At 52.6% G+C, this 18,260-nt stretch overlaps 2 protein-coding genes across 5 annotated transcripts; both read left to right on the plus strand.

Moving 5' to 3' along the window:
• The first annotated feature begins 13 nt into the window (after positions 1-13).
• On the plus strand, positions 14-12,168 carry CCHCR1 (coiled-coil alpha-helical rod protein 1). 4 transcript variants are annotated; one of them, XM_012741146.3, is made up of 18 exons: positions 14-126; positions 1,158-1,224; positions 1,301-1,514; positions 2,752-3,055; positions 4,965-5,128; positions 5,235-5,370; positions 5,525-5,635; positions 5,857-6,006; positions 6,550-6,660; positions 6,755-6,861; positions 8,604-8,716; positions 8,904-8,949; positions 9,113-9,255; positions 9,352-9,540; positions 9,632-9,733; positions 11,199-11,350; positions 11,464-11,635; positions 11,883-12,168. In XM_012741146.3, exons 2-18 carry the CDS (start codon positions 1,209-1,211, stop codon positions 11,999-12,001), a joined length of 2,349 nt encoding a protein of 782 aa, XP_012596600.2. In that variant the 5' UTR covers positions 14-126; positions 1,158-1,208; the 3' UTR covers positions 12,002-12,168. The 4 variants fall into 4 exon arrangements, with proteins under 4 accessions (XP_012596600.2, XP_075859642.1, XP_075859641.1 ...); XM_076003527.1 differs by lacking the exon at positions 14-126 and adding an exon at positions 219-858 and having other exon boundaries at positions 11,506-11,635; XM_076003526.1 differs by lacking the exon at positions 14-126 and adding an exon at positions 219-858 and having other exon boundaries at positions 6,550-6,633.
• On the plus strand, positions 12,096-16,346 carry PSORS1C2 (psoriasis susceptibility 1 candidate 2). The gene is made up of 3 exons (XM_012741157.2): positions 12,096-12,231; positions 14,861-14,961; positions 15,587-16,346. Exons 1-3 carry the CDS (start codon positions 12,188-12,190, stop codon positions 15,940-15,942), a joined length of 501 nt encoding a protein of 166 aa, XP_012596611.2. The 5' UTR covers positions 12,096-12,187; the 3' UTR covers positions 15,943-16,346.
• The last annotated feature ends 1,914 nt before the right edge of the window (positions 16,347-18,260 follow it).

Here is an 18,260-nt window from a genome sequence, read left to right on the forward strand (position 1 = left end):
TCCGGGGCGAACCCGGGCTTTAGAGCGGCCCGCCAGCCTGCCCGCCGTGCGCAGGCGCAGTCGGGGCGGAGGCCGGGCCCGGAGCGAGGTGTTGGGGTGTGGCCCCAGACCGCGCTCTCGCGCTGGGTAAGAGGCGTTCGCAGGAGTCGGTTGGGGGCGGGAAGGGTCTGAGAGGGGGGTCCTCGGGGGTTCAGGGGATCCATAGGGAAGAAGGGAAAAGGGGCCGGGTAAAGGGACAGATGAGGTCAGAACAGCCTTAGAGCTCAGCGTCCAGCAGGGTGAAGACACAGGGATGTCCGTGGGAGAGGAGACGGGGGAACAGAGACCCGGCTAGAGTGCAGGGAGGCCAGCGCAGGCCATTGAGTTGAGCGATGAGGGTGAGGGTCCAGAATAATTCCTTCAAGAAAAAAACAGATTAGGATGTAGGAAGGGACGGGTTAGGAATCTCAGATTTGAGTAAAAACGTAGATGAATTTGGGTAGGAGGAAGATCTTGAAGAGCCTACTATGCTTTAGGACTCTAGAAAGAGGAGGTGGGCAACAGGAATGGAAGCCAAGGGGATAACAGAAAGAAACTGAGAGGAAAGCTGCAAACAAGATTTAGATGAGATGTCAGGAAGCTGGCTTTTCTGCCCAGGATCAAACCCCACATGTGGCCACGTTCATCTGGGTCCAGGCCTTGGGCCAGCACTTTAATAGGGAAGGACCCAGGAGAGTCATGGCCTGGTGGTGTCTGGATGGGCTCCCCCCAGGGCTTGCTGAGCCATGGAGAGAACTCCAGACACTGGGCTCTGGGCCCCTACCTCCTTTCTCACCTCCAGCCAGGAGCAGCAGAGACTATAGAAACTTAAGGAGGAAGGTAAAGGTACTGCCCAGAATCCTAAAAGTATGAGTAAAGCCTAAGAGCTCCCCCTAAGCCTGTCTCTCAGTAAACTCTCTCTATGTCATAGTTATTGCCTGGGTTCTATTAGGATCTGGGCACAAGCTAGTTATCTTGGGGAATCTCCTACTTCTTTTAGGAAGTAGGAAAAGAGGAGCCGAGAGTCAGGTGGACCTGGCTGTAATTTATGGATCATAACTTTGTTATTGTGGGGGCTTTCTCTTAGGAAGGTGGCCTGAACATTGAATTGAAGTGTCCTTGTTTCTCCTATTGTCCAGGGGAACATAGATGGCTGGAGACAGAATCTAGAGTGTTCAAAAAATGTCGAGATGTTTCCACCTTCAGGTCAGTGGGACCAGGTGAGGGGACTGGTGATTGCCACTGTCTGGGAAACTGACGGTCTTTGCTTTTGATTCTTCAGGTTCCATGGGGCTGATTCCCCCCTCCCACTTCCAAGCTCGGCCCCTTTCAACTCTGCCAAGAATGGCTCCCTCCTGGGTCTCAGACATTCCCCCGGTCCAACCCCCAGCCCATCAAGACATCTCAGAAAGGCGACGGGACACCCAGAGACCTCAAGTGACCATGAGGGAACAGGATGTTTCTGGTGATAGGCAGGAGCCAGGGTGGAGAGGCAGGTAGGGGTCAGTCATTGCCCTTTTCTCAAACTTGCTGGCTAGTGATCCTTCTTCATTGAAATAGATTAATTACCCTATTTTAGCCCTTGGTTCCCTAACTTACTCAGTTCTACATAAGCAATTATTGGTACCTATGATGCATAAATAATAAGGCAGTGTGCTAGGTGCTAGAGATGAAGATGATAATAAGACAAATCCTAACTTAAAACTTATTAATAAGGAATTTAATATCCGAAGAGAGGAGCTAGATTGACCAGCAGCCAATTGTAAAGCATAGTAGAAGACAAAATGAAGACGTACAAACGGAAGCAGAGACCCAGCACTGTGTTGGTGTGGGTTCCTTCTGATGGAGCAGTTGAAGACAGCCTTTACAGAGGACGTGCCACTGGAGCTGGCCGTGCTGGCTGTCAGTGTGTTGTCTGTAAAAAGTTTTATTTTTGTTGTTTCATGTATATCTTTTCTCAATTGTACTGGAATGTCATTCTGCCATTTTGCTCCAGAGTAGGATTACATCAAAGAGGAACAGCATGATGAAAAAGGGGATATTAGACTGTCAGGATCTAGAGACTCTATTTCTGGTTTGGCTGCCAGCTAGGGGACCTTGGCGAGTCACTTCATTTCCCTAGCTACTTAAAAAAAAATTGGTTGGTACTGGGTCTCAGAGGGAAAGCTGTCTCTTCAGCCTTCGTCTAAGCTGGTTTAAACTTTACATGACACAGGTAGACTGTTCTTCAAAGGTTGGCACTATGTTATTTATTGATGTACTGTTCTCTCAGACTCCTCATAAAGTATACCTAACCCTCAATAAATGCCTCTAACTTCCTACCTGGCCTCACCATACTGATATTGGAAGCTCATGCCTGTGCCGCCCTCAAACCTCTCCTCGCCCTTAAATCAGGATTCAGATGCCTCTGTGTGTTCTTCTAACCTTTCCACTTAGAATATGTGGCCTAATGATGTGCACATTTGACGTTTTAATGCTTCTGCTTGTATATAGCTCTCTAGAGAGATCAGGTTCCATGATCTCAGCTAGCCTTTAGTCCTGTGAGCCCAGGCACTGGACCTAGTGTGCATAGGGTGTGGTGAATGGTGATGATGTAAATACAGAGATCTCTGTGCCCCAGCTTCATCCCCCTACCTCCTCCCACGGGAACAGAGGGGTCCTTTTTTCCTTTTGTCTCCATTTATGCCCTGGGCATTGGAGACAAGTCTCACCTGTGCCAACCTGTCTTTGAAGATCCCTGGAGCTGGCTGGGTCACAGGCCCTGAGCCAGCAGGCTGAGCTGATCTCTCGGCAGCTACAAGAGCTGCGGCGACTGGAGGATGAGGTCCGGGCCCTGCGGGAGACCTCGCTGCAGCAGAAGATGAGGCTGGAAGCCCAGGCCATGGAGCTGGAGGCTCTGGCACGGGCAGAGAAGGCTGGCAGAGCAGAGGCTGAGGGCCTGCGGGCTGCCTTGGCCGGGGCCGAGGTTGTCCGGAAGAACCTGGAAGAGGGAAGCAAGCGGGAGCTGGAGGAGATTCAGAGGCTGCACCAAGAGCAGGTGAATGTGGGGGCAGGAGCGATTCAGATTCATAACAGGGAGAGTTGGGCACTGGCTTCCCAGCAAGGAGCAGGTGTCGCAGAAGAGACTCCCGTGAGCATTGGAGCAAGGAGAAAAACATAAGTGGCCTGGAAAGGAGGAGAACTTGGGTGTTTTGTCTTATTCAGATTGCACTTTTTTTCCCCAGGACTCAGGTGAGCTCCCATCACTTGAAGCCCTCCTTCCCCTCCCAGTAGGAGATAGTGTTCCTCCCTGCTTTACTCCAGGTACCGGCTCACCTGGGGGCATTGTGGGGTGCTATGGTGGACAGAAGAGGGGAGAGTATTCAGTCTACAAACTCAGCTTACTCTTTGCCATCCCTGAAACTCAGTGACCAAGTTAGCCTGAGTCCCTGCCCTCGTGGATGGAGCTGACAGCTTCATAGAGGACACACGTATCCACATTTAATTTAATCATAATTAATTTATTGCGATTGGGAGCAGTGCCTTGAAGGAGAAGGACAAGGGAGTCCAAAGTTAGTCTGGGGTGAAAAGATTGATACATTGACTTTGTAAAATTAACAGGAATGACAAAAAAAAATTAAAAGGACTCATGATAAACTAGAGAAGAATATTTATAGCTTATATCACAGAAAAAGGCTACCATCCCTAATATATAATATGTGTCTAGAAATTGGTAAGGGGAAGAGCAGCAATCCAATCAGAAAACAGACAAGGGACAGTTCAGAGAACATATAAACGACCTTCACATTCATGAGCGAAGCTCCATGATAAGTAGCCACATCTGTGCTGGATAGGCGCCGGCAGGTGAAGGGGCGTGTGGGTGGCGCTGGGAGCTGGTGGGCGCTCAGCAGGGTGGCACGGGCAGGTGAGGGGTAGGGGGCCGGAGGGCTGGAACGCAGGCATGAGAGGCGCCTATGTGCTGCCGCTTGGGACAAGGTGCCAGGCCTCTGGCTAGGTTAGAACTTGACACTGCATCTTAGGAGCAGTGAGCAACCAAGGAAAGGTTTCAGTGGGAAAATGATGTGGTCAGGTTTGGATTTTGTGACTGAAAAGACCAGTTCTGTGATTTATATCTCCCCCCAAGTCACTTTACTATTGTACGGAGACAGGGCTAAAGAGGGGCAGACTGGGAAGCAGGGTGGCCACTTTGCCCTCCTTACCTGTCTATCCTGTGTCTCTTGGTGGCTCTGATACCCCTGTGACCATCCAAGGTGCGGTGAGCAAAAGATGGTTCCTCCCTTCCTAGAGCCTCATTCACAGAGCGTGACGGATGGTGAACGCTTGTGTGAGCACGGTGCTGTCACATGCTGCGTTCTCTGGAGGGGAACAGGATCAGGGCAGAGTGTGAGGGATTAGGGGCCCAGTGAGGCCTCCCTGAGGACGGGCCGTCGTTCAGGGTCTGGGGAGCCAAGACGAGGTATCCGGTTCTTGGTAGACTCCTGTGGTGGAAGCTGGGAGTGGTGGCAGAGCCAGGAGGGTGAGCTCAGGCAGTGCACAGAGGCCTGGTCACCTGGCCCCACAGGCGCGGGGAGATGTCCGGGTCTTGTTCTGAATGCTGTGGGGGAGCCACTGAAGGTTTTGAAGACTAGTTAGGAGACAGTTGCTGTTGTCCAGGCGGGAGAGGAGTGTGGCTTACCTTAGGTTGGTGGCAGTGGAGATGGAGAGACAGAGAGGTGAAGATATGTTTGGGGGAGGCCTGACGGAACTGCTGATGGGTTGGGGGATGACCAGGGAGAGTGAGGTGCCAGGGACCATCTCTGTTTGCCATGTGCAACTGGGTGATTGGTAGGGTTGTTCTCTAAGGTCACAGAAGGTAGGCGTGAAGGGACAAGGCCAGGGTGGGGGTAGGGGAGGTTGGAAGGCCGTGTCGGGGGCTGGCCCTGCTGAGCCCTCTCTCCTCTCTGCAGCTGTCCTCCTTGACACAGGCTCACCAGGAGGCTCTTTCCAGTTTGACCAACAAGGCCAAGGGCTTGGAGAAGTCTCTGGGTAGTCTGGAAGCCAGGCAGGCAGGGGAAGCCAAGGAGCTGGCCGTGGCCCAGGGGGAGGCCGAGCAGCTGCGGGAGCAGCTAAGGTGGGTGGCTGGGGGTAGGCACCAAAGGGGGGGTCCAGAAGTTGGGGTTGTGGCAGGTCTCCAGGGCCCCCCACCGATGGCTGCCCTGCTCCCACCCCAACTCTAGCAAGACCCAAGAAGACTTGGAGGCACAGGTAACACTGGTTGAGAATCTAAGAAAATATGTGGGGGAGCAAGTTCCTCCCGAGGTCCACAGCCAGGCGTGGGAACCAGAGCGACAGGAGCTTCTGGAAACCGTGCAGGTGAGAGAGTGCAGGGGTGCATCTGTGTTGGGGCCGGGAGCGGGATATGTGGCTCAGGACCAGGTTATGGGAAGGGGTGGCACCTGGAGGAGAGTGTGGAGCACAGTCCCCAGGCCTGGGGGCCCTACAGAGGGGCTGCTCTCCCCACCCGCAGCACTTGCAGGAGGACCGGGACGGCCTGCACGCCACCGCCGAGCTGCTGCAGGTGCGGGTGCAGAGCCTCACGCACATCCTCGCCCTGCAGGAGGAGGAGCTGACCAGGAGGGTAGGGCCCTTCCCCAGGCCCCACTCCCTCTGCTGGACCCTACACCTGCTGTCCATAGCCTCCCTCCCTGTGTGCCCCGGAACCCGCCCGGACCTTTCTTTTGTGAACGCTTCTTGCTGATTCTCCTTTCCCTTGGGCAGGACAGAAAAGAAACACAGATGCCACCTCCTTCATCTACTCCCCCAGGAGCCCACACTTTCCTCCCCTTCCTCCACCCTCAGGTTCAACCTTCAGATTCCCTGAAGCCCGAGTTTACCAGGAAGTGCCAGTCCCTGCTGAAGCGCTGGCGGGAGAAGGTGTTTGCCCTCATGGTGCAGCTTAAGGCCCAGGAGCTGGAACACAGGGACTCTGTTAAGCAGCTGAAGGGACAGGTCGCTGCACTCTTTGGCCCCTACATTCCCCCCAGCTCCTTGCTCCCTCCTCCTTCCATACAGATGGTATTCGCTCAACAAATATTATTGAGTGGTTACCACATGCTGTGCCCGCAGCCATGAACAAAACAGACAAGTCCCTGCTCTCACGCAGTTTGCATTCTAGAGCTGAGACTCAGAAGAAGCAAATAAACAGATAATGCCAAATTATATAAATTTGTTGTGACAGAGACTGAGGGTGGGTCACCCTCAGGTAGGATAGTTGGGAACAGCCTCTCTGAGGAGGTGACAACATCTGAGTGTGGGTGGCATGGTCTGAGCTGCTGGGTCCTGTGGGAGGGTCAGGGGGAGGTTGCTCAAGGTGTGGGTACATGGAAAGTGCTTCTGGAAGGAACACTGGACCCAGACTCCATTCTCAGGAAACTAAGCTCCTGTCTCCCTGTGTGGCATTCCTGCAGAGACCTTTGCACCTGCCCTTTCACTCCCACTGTCCCCTCAGCTTTCAGCTCTGGAGAGCCCTGCCCAGCTCCCTCTTCTCCCCAGATGGCAGAGCTCCAGGAACAAATGACAACCCACAGCCAGGAGCAGGCCATCCTGCAGCGCTCCCTGCAGGACAAAGCTACGGAGGTAGAGGTGGAGCGGATGGGTGCCAAGGTCGGTGTCTGGGCCAGGTGTCTGAGCCAGGCGGAGACTGAGGGAGGGTGGCCGGTCCCCAATGAGGGACCTTGTCTTTCACCACATTCCCCAGGCCCTGCAGATGGAGCTGAGCCGCGCTCAGGAGGCCAGGTGCCGGTGGCAGCAGCAGACAGCCGTGGCTGAGGAGCAGCTAAGGCTTTTGGCCAATGTTGTCAGCAGGTATCTGGGGTAGAGGGATGAGCGAAGTAGTATTTCTGCCTCCCAGTTTCCTGGGCACCTTGGAGTTAAAGAGTCAGGAAGGGCCAGGCATGGTGGCTTATGCCTGTAATCTTTTGGAGACCAAGGCAGGAGGATCGCTTGAGCCCCAGAGTTTGAGACCAGCCTGTCCCTCTACATTGGTGCTGTGGACACTTGTTAACGAGTTCTCGCTGCATGTTGGGCTGGAGGTGAGGCTGTGCTTCCTCCCGCAGTGCAGTCTAGTAACAGTTTGAGCTAAATCCAGCACCTGGGAGCATCTTCACCTTCAGAATTGCTCAAGGATGGGACTGTGGATACTTGATCTTCCCTTTTTTTTTTTTTTTTTGAGACAGTCTCGCTTTGTTGCCAGGCTAGAGTGAGTGCTATGGCATCAGCCTAGCTCACAGCAACCTCTAATTCCTGGGCTCAAGCGATCCTCCTGCCTCAGCCTCCCGAGTAGCTAGGACTACAGGCATGCGCCACCATGCCCGGCTAATTTCTTTCTATATATTTTTAGTTGTCTAGCCAATTTATTTCTATTTTTAGTAGAGATGGGGTCTTGCTCTTGCTCAGGCTGGTTTCGAACTCCTAACCTGGAGCAATCCGCTTGCCTCGGCCTCCCAGAGTGCTAGGATTATAGGCGTGCGCCACGGCGCCCGGCCCTGACAAATGTTATGTAACCTCTAGAAAGACCTCCCCTCAGCCTTGGACATTGAGATGCCTGAGGCCAGTCGTCCGTGTAGAGCACTCAGCATGGTAGCTGGCTTACAGTTTGCGTCCTGTAATATTTACTGTTACCATGAGGCTTTTCTTGATTGGTCAGATAACAATTGTTGGTTTGGCAAAATTATAGTGCAGGATGAGTCTTTGCCCACTACTTCCTTCTCTTGGATTTGTACCTTGGAAACATTGAGCTTTTAAAAATTATGAAAAATTTTCAAATGTACATGGAATTAAACTCGTTGTGGTGTACCACCACCCAGAGTCTGTCCATTGCATGTGCCTCGTACCTGCAGGAGAACAGAGAGACGCTGTGGACAGGGTTTTACTTTGGTCTTAGGAGATCACAGAAATGCTCTTGCCAATGATTCATTGCTAGAAGCCCTCCAGACTTAAAGCAATCCAAACTCAGATTGATGCCAGATTTGTTAGATAGTCCCTGGTGACTTGGAGACTTATCAGAAAGTGGCCACAGGAAGCACCTACTTAAACAGTTTCCAGGCCAAAGTGATCTTTGCTGTGTTGCTGTGGATCCAGCTGCCAGCCTTTGTCCTCACTTGCTTTTCTGTCGATACAGCCCTGGACTCTGCTGAGGAAGTCCCAGCTGTCCCCGTAGACACTCCTTTGGCCTCCTCCCTGTGCCCGTTTAAGCTTCCCAGTGTTTGTGAGCCCTGTTGGTCCTGCTTCTGGCACAGCCAGCTGATAAAGCTCATGAACCTGCCCTTATTGTGCTGGAGAATGTGCTCCTGGGCTTGTTGGACAGGGTAACTTTGATGCACAATAGTGAACAAAACACAGGTTATGCCAAACAGGGTTCACAGGTTGCTTGGAAAGATCCACAGTTATTTAGTGCACTCTTGGGGCAAGGGCCCCTAGAAAATCGACGAAAGCTATGTGTCCCTCACTAGTATGACAGTACAGGATAGGGGTTGTCTGTGCAAGGCACAGTGCGTCCTTTGGGAAAGAGGGGAGGGAGGAGGGTCAGTGACCTGTGCCCTCTGCAGCTCTCAGATCTGGGTCCAAAGCACCGTGGCTAAGATGGAACAGGCTGCAGCCCGGCTCCCCAGCCTCAGCAACCGACTCAGCTATGCCATCCGCAAGGTCCACACCATTCAGGGTGGGTAGGGCAGCTTGCCCCCGCCCCGCCAGGATCTCACCCTCTTCTTCCTGGCCCCGTGCTCTCTGATCCACGTCCATCTACCGTCCTCTTCTCGGCAGTCATTGCATTTCTTCCCCCTCACTCTCCTGTCTCCCCTTCACCCTTGCAAACTCGTCTCTATTGCTATCTGCCTTTTCCCTCCCAGGCCTGATGGCTCGAAAGCTGGCCCTTGCTCAGCTGCGCCAGGAGAGGTGAAGTTTGGGCACTTGGAGGTGGACAGGGTGGTGGGTGGGGGTGGGGGCTTAGGGTATTGGCTGCTGGGACCCAAAACCATGAGGACTCAGGAGGGATGGGGGACTAGAGGTCAGTCAGCAGGGTGCTCTCCCCTGATTCTGCTTCTCTCCCCTGTCCCAGCTGTCCCCCACGCCCACCCCTACCAGTCATAGACCTGAGCCTTGAGTTGCAGCAGCTTCGGGAAGAACGGAACCGCCTGGATGCAGAGCTGCAGCTGAGTGCCCACCTCATCCAGCAGGAGGTGGGCCGGGCCCGGGAGCAAGGTACACCCAGTCCTTGAGTCTGGCGGGATAGAGAGGAGGGAAGACCTGGGGTCTAGGGTGCATGGAGAGGCCTGAGCCAGCGCCACCTCCTCCCAGGGGAGGCGGAGCGGCAGCAGCTGAGCAAGGTGGCCCAGCAGCTGGAGAAGGAGCTGCAGCAGACCCAGGAGTCCCTGGCCAGCGTGGGGCTGCAGCTGGAAACGGCTCGCCAGGGACAGCAGGAGAGCACGGAGGAGGCTGCCAGTCTCCGGCAGGAGCTGACCCAGCAGCAGGAGCTCTATGGGCAAGGTGTGGGGGCAGAGGGGGCTTTCCGTGGCAGGCGGGGTGGGAACCATGAACAGAGGCTCTTCCTGATGCTCTGGTCTGTACCTCCCCCCAGCTCTGCAAGAGAAGGTGGCTGAAGTGGAAACTCGGCTGCGGGAGCAGCTGTCGGACACGGAGAGGAGACTGAACGAGGCTCGCAGGGAGCATGCGAAGGCTGGTGAGAGTTTCCGGGGTGGACGTGCCCCTTCCGGGAAGACGGGCTAAGAAATAGCTTGTTGTTTCCCCTGAAACATTTTTTTTTTTTGAGCCATAGTCTCACTTTGTTGCCCAGTTAGAGTGAGTGGTCATGGCGTCAGCCTAGCTCACAGCAACCTCAAACTCCTGGGCTCAAGCGATCCTCCTGCCTCAGCTTCCCGAGTAGCTGGGACTGCAGGCATGCGCCACCATGCCCGGCTAATTTTTTGTATATAGAGTTTTTTTTTTTTTTTTTTTTTTTTTTTTTTTTTTTTATTTAAGGAGTTGCCAAGACAGATGAATTGTATATAGAGTTTTAGTTGGTCAATTAATTTCTTTTTATTTTTAGTAGAGACAGGGTCTCGCTCTTGCTCAGGCTGTTTTCAAACCCCTGACCGAGCGATCCTCCTGCCTCAGCCTTCCAGAGTGCTAGGATTACAGGCGTGAGCCACTGCGCCTGGCTTCCCTCAAACTCTTATTTAAAAGCTTTTTACTGAAATATGCAAGTAACAGATATCGAGGAATAGCGCAGATGAATTCTCACTTGGTGAGCCACGTAGCCAGCACACTCCAGAGGCCCCTGGCCCGACCCCAGTCACTGCCCCTCCACAAAGGCCATCACCTTCTGGACGTCTAACGTCAGCAATTACCCTCCCCAGTAGAAATTTGGAACACCTAGATAAGTTAAAAGAATCATATAATGGGCTGGGTGTGGTGGCTCATACCTATAATCCTAGCACTCTGGGAGGCCGAGACAGAAGGAGCACTTGAGCTCAGGAGTTCATGACCAGCCTGAGCAAAAGTGAGACCCTGTCTCTACAAAAAATGGAAAAATGAGCCAGTCATGATGGCACATGCCTGTAGTCCCAGCTACTTGGGAGGCTGAGGCCAGAGGATCGCTTGAGCCCAGGAGTTTGAGGTTGCTGTGAGCTAGGCTGACGCCACGGCACTCTACCTGCGGGGGACAGAGCAAGAATCTGTCTCAAAAAAACAAAAAAGAATTATGTAATGAATATTCATATGTCTTCCCTAATTTAGCATAGCAGGTAACACTTGCCACACTTGATCTCTTATCTCTGCAAGTTTATATATTTTCTGGAACCATTTGAAGTAAGTTGCAAACGTGGTTGCTCAGTGGCATCTCCACAAATAGGAAATTCTTGTATGTCGCTGTAATGCCATTATCATACTTCAAGAAAATGAACACTGCACAAAATCTAATATCCAGTCTATATTCAGATTTCCTCTAGGGATCTGGCGTGGTTTGGGGGTCGGGAAGGCACTTTAGGGTCACAGATTCCCAGGGCCCTAGAGCCGCAGCCCAGCCCTCTCATGGCACGGAAGAGACAGCAGACCCACAGAGCTGCTGGTCCAACCTTCCTGCCTCCTTGCTGGGGAGGGCCTGGCTGACTCACACTTGTCCTCTCTGTGCCCTGGCTTCTCTGTAGTGGTCTCTCTGCGCCAGATCCAGCGCAAAGCCACCCGGGAAAAGGAGCGGAACCAGGAGCTCAGGTGTCTGCAGGAGGAAGCTCGGAAGGAGGAGGTGCAGCGACTGACCTGGCATGTGCAGGAGCTAGAGAGGGACAAGAACCTCATGCTGGTAGGGGGCAGTAGAGACCAGGGCCCATGTTGGGCTGGTTGGGGGATAGAAGTGTGGAAGGAGGACAGGGAGGCTCTGCCCGGGCTAGGTAGCGTTCAACCTCTCCTTCCCAGGCCACCTTGCAGCAGGAGGGTCTCCTCTCCCATTACAAGCAGCAGCGACTGCTGGCGGTCCTTCCTTCCCTGCTGGGTAAGGAGAAGGCTGTGGGACCCAGCGCCAGGCCTCCGGCGGCTTCAGCACCTCCACCTCCAGCAGCAGCGCAGCCCACCAGGGGATCCGTAAGAGGTAACTGGCTGAGCACAGAGGGACAAATGGGGGCCTGCAGGAGTCTCTCCTTCGGGCGCTCTTGCATTCATGAGCTTGTTCTCCGTGATCCTTGGAGGCTCTTAGCCTCTTTTATTCACACACACCTTGGACCAAAGACCCTCTCCCCGCTAACCCTCATATTCTGTGCCAGCCCTGTTCCCTCTGCACAGTAACCGCAAGAGCCCTCTCTTGTCTGGTGCCCGTCCCGTGCTGTTTACCTTCCCAGGGTCCCTCTCTGTCCTGCTTGACAACCTGCAGGGCCTGAGTGAGGCCATTTCCAAAGAGGAAGCTATTTGTCAAGGAGACAACCAGAACTCTCCAGCTCCAGTCCCACAACAACGCTGAGCAGCTGAGCAGCAGAGGCCCAGAGGGAAAGCCAGCCTGGGGGCTGGAGGATCCTGGAGAAGAGGGGCAGGGCCCAGCCCCTTCCTCACCCAGCGGCTGGCACTGGGGACACGAGCTGCCACCAAGTCTGAATCCTCCTGCACTAAATAAAGATGACTACAGTAGGAGCCATTGGCAGTGTCATCTATGGGAACACGGGAATTCTTCCTGCACCCTCCTCTCCTGGAGAGGTGAGAAGTGATCCCACACATTGCTCTTTCTCTAGATGGCACCGTTTTCAAAACCCCTTTCCTAAGCTGCTTTGAAAGTTTTTTGAAAAGCTCCTGTTTTTCTTTATTCTCAACTTTTGTTTTAAAACTCTTTTCCTTTGGAAGATGATAAATGCCAGGAGTGGGGAAGATAAAACATTACTCACTCAACAGGAATGTCAGAATCAGGCACTGCACCAGCCTGGGGCCATGGTGGTGGGCTGGGGTAGGAGAGGCCTACCATAGACAGGATCTAAATGGACAAACAAGATCGTTTCAAACAATAAGTGCTAGGAAGAGGAAGTACAGTACAATCATATGATAGAGACTGACTTAGGATTCTTGGGAAAAAAAAAAGCCCTAAGAGTATTTTTTTATTTTGTTTTTTGTTGGACGCAATGTTTCCCTGCCCTGCCACCCTGGCTAGAGTGCAGTGGCATCAACATAGCTCATTACAACCTCAAACTCCTGGGGTCAGATGATCCTCCCATCTCAGCCTTCCAAGTAGCTGGGAAGCTACCGGTGTGCACCACCACACCCGGCTAATTTTTCTATTTTTTTGTAGAGACTTGGAGGTGGGGGGAGTGTCTCGCTCATGCTCAGGCTGGTGTCAAACTCCTGAGCTCTAGCAGTCCTCCCGACTTGGCCTCCCAGAGTGCTAGGATTATAGGTGTAGAGCTACTTTTTTTTTCATATATATATACACACACACACACACACACACACACATATATATATATATATTTTGAGACAGAAGCTCACTCTGTTGCCCCAACTAGAGTGCCGTGGCATCAGCCTAGCTCACAGCAACCTCAAACTCCTGGGCTCATGCCTCAGCCTCCCAAGTAGTTGGGACTATAGGCATGCACCACCATGCCTGGATAATTTTTTCTATATACTGGTATTTTTAGTTGGCCAATTAATTTCTTTCTATCTTTAGTAGCAGTGGGGTCTCGCTCTTGCTCGGGCTGGTCTCAAACTTCTGAGTTCAAACGATCTGCCTGCCTCAGCCTCCTAGAGTGCTAGGATTACAGGTATAGAGCTACTTTTTTAATCAGAAAAAAATTGACATAATTCCATATACTTTTGGGTTTTTTTGAGACAGAGTCTCACTGTGTTGCTCAGGCTAGAGTGCCGTGGCGTCAGCCTAGCTCACAGCAACCTCAAACTCCTGGGCTCCAGCGATCCTTCTGTCTCAGGCTCCCCAGTAGCTGCGACTACAGGCATGCGCCCCCAGGCTAATTTTTTCTATATATATTTTTAGTTGGCCAGTTTCTTTCTATTTATAGTAGAGACAAGTCTCCGCTTTTGCTCAGGCTGGTTTCAAGCTCCTGACCTTGAGCAATCCGCCCGCCTCAGCCTCCTAGAGAGCTAGGATTATAGGCGTGAGCCACTGTGCCCAGCCCTCCATATCTTTTTAAAGAAATCCTTTGGGTGTGTGTGGGGGTTTGGGTGGGAGCAGGGAGGCCAGTTGGAAGGGTAGGGGAGGCTGGAGGAGAGACAGTGGCTCAGGACCAGTGAGCTGGGTTTGGATGCTGGGCAACAGGGCTTGCAGGTGGATGGGGAGAATGAAGGTTTCAACATGAGGTGAGCCCCAGGGGCAGTGGTGTCTTCTACTGCAGGGGCAGCAGACCAGGCGGGGAGCAGCCTGGGGAGGAATCCAGCTCTGTTTTGGACACATTCCCTCAGAGAGGTCTGTGGACATCCAAGCAGAGGAGGGGGAATAAAACCAACTTTTCCCCTGGAGGGAAAAGTTCTAGGGGGCTCTCTGACTAAGACAGGGGAGCTGAGACCCAGAGGAAGAGGGGAGGGAGGAGCCAAGCACCAGGGCCTGGGCCAGGGGACAGAGAGGAGGACCCCTGAGGGAGGAGGAACTAAGGGGCTGAGCTTATAGAAGTGAGGTGGCTTCTTCCTGAGCCTCTGGGCGGGACTGACTAACCAGCTCTGGGTGGGGAGAGGGAACGGAGAGATCCTCACATCATCGTCCTCTTCTGTAGTCACCCAGGTGGCTCCAGGAAGGAATTCCTCAGCCGTCTCTGCTGGGGAGGGCCCTGCATGCCTGAAGAAGGCACATGCTGGAGAGCAGCATGCCTGGGGCTGGGGAGGGTGGGCGGGCGGGAAGTGCCAGGGAAAGGAGGAAGCTCTGAGCTGGAGCGGTGGAGCGATTGGTCGTGTGGGTGGGTGGGTGGGTGGGAAGACACACCCGGGCGTCCTGCCTCCTGGCCCCTGCAATTATGGCTCCTTCCCCACGCTAGTTTGCTCCCATTCTTTGGCTTCCAATAGCTGCAAATTATGAAAGGTGGACATCCCTATGATTATGGAGCTGCCAGGTGGGTATTGAGTGCTGCAGAGTGTAGATGGGGGTGTGTGAAACAAAAGTGGGGTGACCCAGGGTCTGGGTCACAGTAGGGGGAGCCAAGCAGCTGGGGCTTGGGCTGGGTGACTAAAATGAGGGACGCCACCATCAGAGGTTACACATTAACCTTGGCCTTCCAAACGGGTTTGACCAGTTCGGTTCTGATGGGATTCCATGTGTCACTGGGCCAGGCCCTCCCCAGAGACTGGCCTCCTCTTCTCCCTCCTCCCCTATAAAGCCTCTCTGGGTTCCCAGGCACCCAGACGCCGCCCACCCTGGCTTTGGGGGCCAGGAGATAGCCATGATGCTCAACTGGAAGCTACTGGGGGTCCTGCTCCTTTGCCTGTGTGCGAGAGGTGAGCGGGAACAGAGGCCAGGAGTGCAATTTGGGTGGCAAGGGATGGTCGCGGCCAGTGAGCGTGACTGCTAAGAAGGAAGGGGGTGAACTGGACTCACGGGGTGGGGGAGATCTGGGAAATTCGCATTAGGGGAAGAGTTAAGGGGATGCAGGAAGGGGCGTTTAGGCTCAGAATAAATGTTTTGCTGGTTCGGATGTAAGTCCGGATTCAGGTGTGTGGGGCAACCATTCATCGGAGCCAGGGCCTTGTTAAGCGGGTTGGAGTCACTGTAGAAATGGGGTCTGGGTACCAATGGGACCAAGGTCTAGGCCCCTTTGGGATGCAGGCTGGCCTGGGGGTCATGCCACTGAGGTGGCCTGACCACGGTTGGATGGAGGTCTTGTCAGTTTACAGTCGGTCAAGGTAATGGTTCAGATTAGTGCTGGTGGTAGGGGTCATGTCATTTTAAGATCATTCCAGTATTTGTAAGTGTGCAGAAAGCTCTCTGAGAGACTTTTGAGGTCTGTTTGTGGGATCAGCTCAGGCTGTGTCTAGGCTCTGCCTCCTGGGTCTGTACCTGGGATGGGTGGGGAGAGCGGTCTGGCCCTGCCCACCTCTCACCTTTCTCCTTCCTACTCTCCAGGCATCTCAGGCAGTGGAGGCCACCCGTCTCCCCCACCCACAGAGGCCCGAGAGGAAGAGGGCTCCCCCACATTTCCTCAGGGTCCTCCAGTTCCTGGGGACCCCTGGCCAGGGGCACCCCCTCTCTTTAAGGACTCTCCACCTCCAGGCCCCGATCATCCCTGGAGAGACCTGCCTGAATCGGGAGTCTGGCCCCCTGAGCCCCCTAGAATTGATCCTCCTCGACCTCCCCGGCCCGATGACCCCTGGCCAGTAGGACCCCAGCCCCCAGAAAACCCCTGGCCCCCTGCCCCTGAGGTGGACCACGGATCTCCAGAGGAGCCAGACCTTGACCCACCCAGGGAAGAGCACAGATAACAGGAAGTCCAGAGCCACCCTGCTCCCAGGCGTCTCCAGGCGGAGTGCACCCACACCCGACTCCACCCTCTGATTCCCCTTAAATCTTCCCAGTTTAGCCTACCTCTGTAAGTCCCTTCTTCATTCCCTCAACTCTATTCTGAACTCAGAGAGTGTTGTCAGAATTTTCTGTCTCCTCCCGAGATCTGTGTTTGGCCCCCACATTTCCCCTCTCTTTTTCTCTGACAGCCTAAGTACACTCCTACCTCGTGTCCGTCCTCCCCTGCCCGCTTCCCATCTCCTCTGCCCCACCCGGGACGCCGGGGCAGGGCTGCCAGCCTTGTGTCCCCCGGTGCCACCTGGCGGCCTGCAGCTGGGAACTAACAGCAGACAATGATGGTGCTTCCAAGAAACGGAAAATAAAAACCGTGTTTACTTAATTCTGACTCTAGGCAGCTTCTTTACTAATGATTAGGTTTTTTAAATATTAAGATGCCCTGCTCACAGCCCTAACCTTACAGAGATCTGGACAGAATTTGAGTGCCTAGCTTGCCCGTGTGCGGTGCGTGAGGCTGCGGGGCTCTGCAGGAGGAGGGTTGGTTGTAAGGGCAGGCCCACACCCTCCTTACGTCAAACTTGGGACCCTTGTATCAAAGGTGGGAAAACAAGTCACTTCAGCGGCCTATGATTTGGATGCCACCGGTGGTACATGCAAACTTTCCCAGAAGCGTATGGGTAGATCAACTTTCAGATGTATATGTGTCCCTTCCTAAAATGAATCTCTTGCCCACCCTGAGCTTGACCAGGGTGCCCTTCTTGGAGAGGCCAAAGGTCAAAGGAAAACAAACCCTTTCCATCTCATTAAGATGTATTTTCAGCAAAAGTTTACTTTTTATGTTTAAGCATTGTCAGTATTTGTAGTTTTTTTGTTTTTTGTTTTTTTGAGACAAAGTCTCACTCTGTTGCCCAGGCTAGAGTGAGTGCTGTGGCATCAGCCTCGCTCACAGCAACCTCAAACTCCTGGGCTCAAGCGATCCTCCTGCCTCAGCCTCCCGAGTAGCTGGGACTACAGGCATGCGCCACCATGCCTGGCTAATTTTTTCTATATATATTAGTTGGCCAATTAATTTCTTTCTATTTATAGTAGAGACGGGGTCTTGCTCTTGCTCAGGCTGGTTTTGAACTCCTGACCTCGAGCAATCCACCCGCCTTGGCCTCCCAGAGTGCTAGGATTACAGGCATGAGCCACCGCACCCGGCCTGTAGTTTTGACTAATTGTAATAATTGCAATATAAACCTAGTACAGAATAACTATTTTTGACACTTTTTTTTTTTTTTTTTTTTTTTGAGATAGAGTCTCACTCTGTCCCCCCGGGGTAGAGTGCAATGGCATCATAGCTCACTGCAACCTGGCTCAAACTCCTGGGCTCAAGCTGTTCTGCCTCAGCCTCCTGAGTAGCTGGGACCACGGGTACACACCACCACACCCAGCTAATTTCTCTATTTTTTTTGTAGAGACGGGTCTCACTCTTGCTCAGGCTGGTCTGAATTCCTGAGCTGAAGCAATCCTCCCATCTCAGCCTCCCAGAGTGCTAGGATTATGGGCATGAGCCACCACGCCCAGCCTTATTTTTAACACTTTCATGGGAAATAAATTTCAATTTATATACATATTTTTGTTAGACATATAATAAAAGACTTTCCAAAAAGATATACAATAAAATACAAAAAAAAAGAGATATACAATGAAAAAATTGTTTCATTAAGATAAAATTCTATAGGGAAAGTGGAATAAAAACAAACTAAAAAGAAAAAGGAACAAGGTAAAATTTCTGACTGGTTAAAGGGCTTGTTCACATATTTCTTAAAGGGTGTTAACAGATGTGAAAGTGCATTATATTCCATTTGCTACCCTTAAAAGAGTAATGTGTAGTCTCTGACAGCATAATAAAATTTTAAAAATGTGATGTGATATTTAATAAATACTTACAATTCACTGGGAAGCATGCCCTTTGCAATAATATTTAAGTGATTACAAATGTTAGATGTTGGCTTAATGTGCAAGGGGCATAGTTTTTCAAAATCTTTTAAGGAAGCAGTCAGATTCAAAGGGCAGGATCCCAGACATCTCCATGGCCCAGTGTCAGTCAAGTGGGTTTGAAGAGTGGCTAAAAGAAATTGAGGGTGTAAAACCTTAAAAATCATCTCCAAGGATCCCATTTGCTTAAGTGGTAACTCTGTTGACACCTCCCGTAGCCAGGTGTAATATCAGCACTTTGGCGGAGGGAGGATTGCTTGAGGCCCGGAATTTGAGGCTGCAGTGAGCTATGATCCGTGCC

Source organism: Microcebus murinus, chromosome 5, assembly GCF_040939455.1.
Source record: "Microcebus murinus isolate Inina chromosome 5, M.murinus_Inina_mat1.0, whole genome shotgun sequence".
Lineage (NCBI taxonomy): Eukaryota > Metazoa > Chordata > Mammalia > Primates > Cheirogaleidae > Microcebus > Microcebus murinus.